The sequence below is a fragment of the Octodon degus genome, unplaced genomic scaffold (assembly GCF_000260255.1).
Source record: "Octodon degus isolate 3935 unplaced genomic scaffold, OctDeg1.0 scaffold00090, whole genome shotgun sequence".
Classification (NCBI taxonomy): Eukaryota; Metazoa; Chordata; class Mammalia; order Rodentia; family Octodontidae; genus Octodon; species Octodon degus.
The window spans coordinates 7,366,616-7,370,356 of record NW_004524666.1 but is presented as its reverse complement, the minus strand read 5'-3'; the positions used below and the strand labels follow the sequence as shown (position 1 = coordinate 7,370,356).

Sequence of the window (3,741 nt, the reverse complement as noted above, 5' to 3'; positions counted from 1 at the left end):
CTGGATGTTGTGCTTGACAGGCAGGTGCTTAAGCCACTGAGCTATCTCCCCAGCCCAGGTTCATAGTTATTTTGTTTTAACATATTGTTATGACTCTACTTTATTCTGTGTTGTCTGTTTTAGTTGTGTTGTGTTAAAAATTTAATTTTCACTTTTTTTTTTTTTTGTCTTTTTGAGACAGTATTTTACTATGCAGGTCAGGCTGGCCTTGAACTCACTTTGCAGCCTCCAACTAGGATGCTGGCCTCCAACTCATGGCAATCCTTAGCCTTAGCCTCCCAAGTGCTGAAATTATAGACCTACACCACCACACCTGGCTATTAATTTTTTCATTATTAAGGTTGTACCTTCATAAATGACATGTCTTTTGTCTATGTCTACTGTGTGTGTGTGTGTGTGTGTGTGTGTGTGTGTGTGTGCGTGCGTTTAGAATCCAACCCAGGGCTTTGCACTTACCAGGCAGGCACTGTGATGCTGAACTATATTTCTGGCACTATGTCTACTTTTAAGGTTTTCCTGTCCTTTAGAGGTCTGCTTCTTGTGTGCACATGTACTGGGGATTGGACTCCTAGCTTGGGTTTGCTAGGCAAGTGCTATACCATTGAGCTACATTCACAGACCTGTGGAGTTTCCCATGAGGACCTTGAACTTATGATTCTATTGCCTCTGCCTCCATAGCGGCTGGGGTCACAAGCAAGTATCTCTGCAGCTGACTCCTCCATTTTTGCAATCAGTTCTACATGCAGATTTCTTCTGATTTTTCCTGCTTAGGATGCAGATGGCTTCTTGGAGCTGGGGATTGGTGTCTTCAATAAGCTTGGATCTTCAATAAGCTTGGACAATTCTGTTGTTATCACTTTGGGAATTGAATTTTTTCTGTCATGAATTCTTTTTTATTTTTTATTTTAAAGACAGGGTCCCACTGGGTCCCACTGTGTAGCTCAGGATGGCCTTGAACTCACTTTATAGCACAGCCTGGTCTTGAACTTGCAATGATTCTCCTGCCTCAGCCTCCTAAGTGCTGGGATTATAGGTGTATGCCACCACCACATCTATCATAGATTCTGACTAGGCATTATAATTATTAATATCACTTTCATACTTTCAATATCTTTGTTTCTGGATTTGTTTTTCTAATTTTATGAATTTGGTACAGGTTCTCACTACATGGCTCAGACTTGTAGTGATCCTCTTGTTTTCAGCCTCTCTAACCCTGGAATTACAGGCATGCACCACCATGCCCAGTCTCTGTGGCCTGCTCAGTGCGTGACATGTGATGCCAGGGATCGAACCCTGGTCCCTGCGCTTAGGTGTTTAGTCCACTGAGCTATCTTACTGGCCCTCTGAATTGTTCTCACAAAACAGTCTTTGAGCTGTTTGTCTCTCAACAGTATCCTGGCAAATGTCATTTGCCAATGCATGGCCTCTCATCTGCCAAAACCCTGCTTCAGGCCTACCTTTGCATTTTAGGACCTTTTTTTTTTTTTTTTTTTTTGCTCCTTGAATGCCTTCAGGGCACTTTTGCATGGCTGGAGTATTGTGGGGATCAAACTACAGCAAACTGAGGCTGCCAGCATTGTGGAAGCAGCCACTTAAAGAACGGAGCTAGGGCTGGGCCCCCTACCTTTGCATTTTAAAAATGAGTCGTGTACTTTTTCAGGTCCTGAAGTCCTGGTTGGTTTCATTTCCCATCTCCTTAGATGTTCCTTAGGTCCTTGCTAAGCTTTTCAACTTCACTTCACTGATGCATAGCACTCGTGTTTGGTAAACAATAATGCCAATATTTGACATTGTGGAGGAGCTGCTCCTGTTTGCTGCCTGTTCCTTCCAGTTTACCTCACGGGACCACAGTCCCTTTGAGCCTGGGTGATACTTCTCCTCTTCCAGCCTTTTTGGTCTCAGGACCTCTCTGGGCCTCCTTGGAGGCCAGCACCAGAGATCATGCGTGCTGGAGAGAGTAGCCCTTGCCATTTCTAGTCAGCCAGCTCGCTGTACCAACAACTTTGATCCTTTTATATTGAAATATTCTGTCATCAAGGTTAAGATAATTGGGGTGAAGAGATAACACGCGGCTATAGAAAACCCGTCTTCGAGACCTAGGATTTGGAGGGGAGATATTTTTCCCTGGATTTTGTAGCTCCAATTTGAAGACAGACAAAGGCCTTTGCTGTACAGCCCCTCTTTGGGGCTGGATTTGTTTTTGATCTTTACTTTGAGGATGTAGCTGTTTGTGATTTCAACTTTTTATAGTGATTCTCTTGACAAGGTTTCCGTACCTCGGGCAGTGTCTGAGTGTTTCCTTGAGTTGAAATGTAGGCTTTCTGGAGTCTTGCAGGATCTTTAGGGGGAGAGTTGGCTTTGGAACTTGTTTACCTATCAGATTTTTGCTTTTGTTGACTTGGGGGGAGTCTGAAAATCCTTCCTCTCTGTGCTAGTTCAGGGATATATTTAAAAAATTTCCAAAAATATTTTATTCAGTATTTTTGTTATTTCAGTTGAGATTATGAGGCATTCATATTAGTGACAGTTCTATAAAGAACTCTAGTGTGTGTGTGGGGGGATATTATATATAAGTACTTCTCACAATAATCACACAACAAAATGTAAAACTAAAGTTCTTTAAGTTTATAGATCATGAACCTAAAACACAGCAAAGAATTTTATTTTAAACACAAATGGATTTTCTCTTTATGTGGTATATAAAACTAGGCTTTTGTCTCTTTTTCCCCCTTTTTGTTTTTGTGGTGCTAGGGACTGACTGAATCTGAGGCCTCGTGCCGGCAGCGCCCACCCTGCCGCTGAGGTACATCTTTGCTGTAGACTCTTTTTTTGTTGTTGTTTTTGTTTTGCAATAGGGCCTCACTTTGTGGTGCAGGCTGGCCTTGAGCTGACTGCAATCCTCCTGCCTCAGCCTCCTGAGTACAGGGATTATGGGCATGTGCCTCTTATACTTTATACAATCATATACAAATAAGATACTTCATTTAAAAAAAAAACTTGTTTTCTTTTTTTTTTTTTATATATATATCCAAAATGTGTTTATTGGGATGGCTTCCCACTCATCTTGATTGAGGGTACTGTTAGTGCTGCTTCCTCCTGAGGGAACATCCTTCTGTGAGCCTTGTTTTCCCTCCTGTAGGCTGGCACAGGACAGTGGAGCAGCCGACACACAGAACTACTGTCTGTGCATGGCTAAAGACCGTGGTGATTTTATAGCATCCTGGGCACTTCACATCCATGAAGTAGGAACTGGGGCTCTGCACCAGGCGCTTCTTCTTGTGCTTCCTCTTCTCCTCCTCCGGAGAGGGGTGAAGGAGATCTTTTGCGAGAGACATGTTCTCGTGGGGAGTTCGTCACCGCCGGAAAAGAACAACTTGTTTTCATGCTGGCAAAATTAAAACTCATCAAATAATAACAAATCACATAATTTTGTAAAGTTCAGCAATTATTAATATTTCAGATTAATTTACTCCGAATTTAAAAATTTTGCATTTTTGGGCTGGTCAAATAGCTCAGTGGACTAAAGTGCCTGCAAACAGGCGCAGGAGCCAGGGGTTCAACCCCTGGGCCAGCACTGCCCCCCAACCCCTGCACTGAGATGACATTTAAGACTGGTCATGATGGCGCACGCCTGTAATTCCAGCTCTTATCACTAGGAGTCTGATCTAGTAGTGAGACCCTGAACACCCTGTAGACCTTTCCCTAAACACACACACACACACACACACACACACACACGAG

The 3,741-nt window shown here is 43.0% G+C and overlaps 1 protein-coding gene across 1 annotated transcript; it reads right to left on the bottom strand.

The window, feature by feature from the left end:
* Positions 1 to 3,080: 3,080 nt before the first annotated feature.
* LOC105743007 (40S ribosomal protein S27-like) lies at positions 3,081 to 3,350 on the bottom strand. Its single transcript, XM_012516072.2, has one exon. The coding sequence runs from the start codon at positions 3,333 to 3,335 to the stop codon at positions 3,081 to 3,083; it is 255 nt and encodes an 84-aa protein (XP_012371526.1). The 5' UTR covers positions 3,336 to 3,350.
* Positions 3,351 to 3,741: the final 391 nt, after the last annotated feature.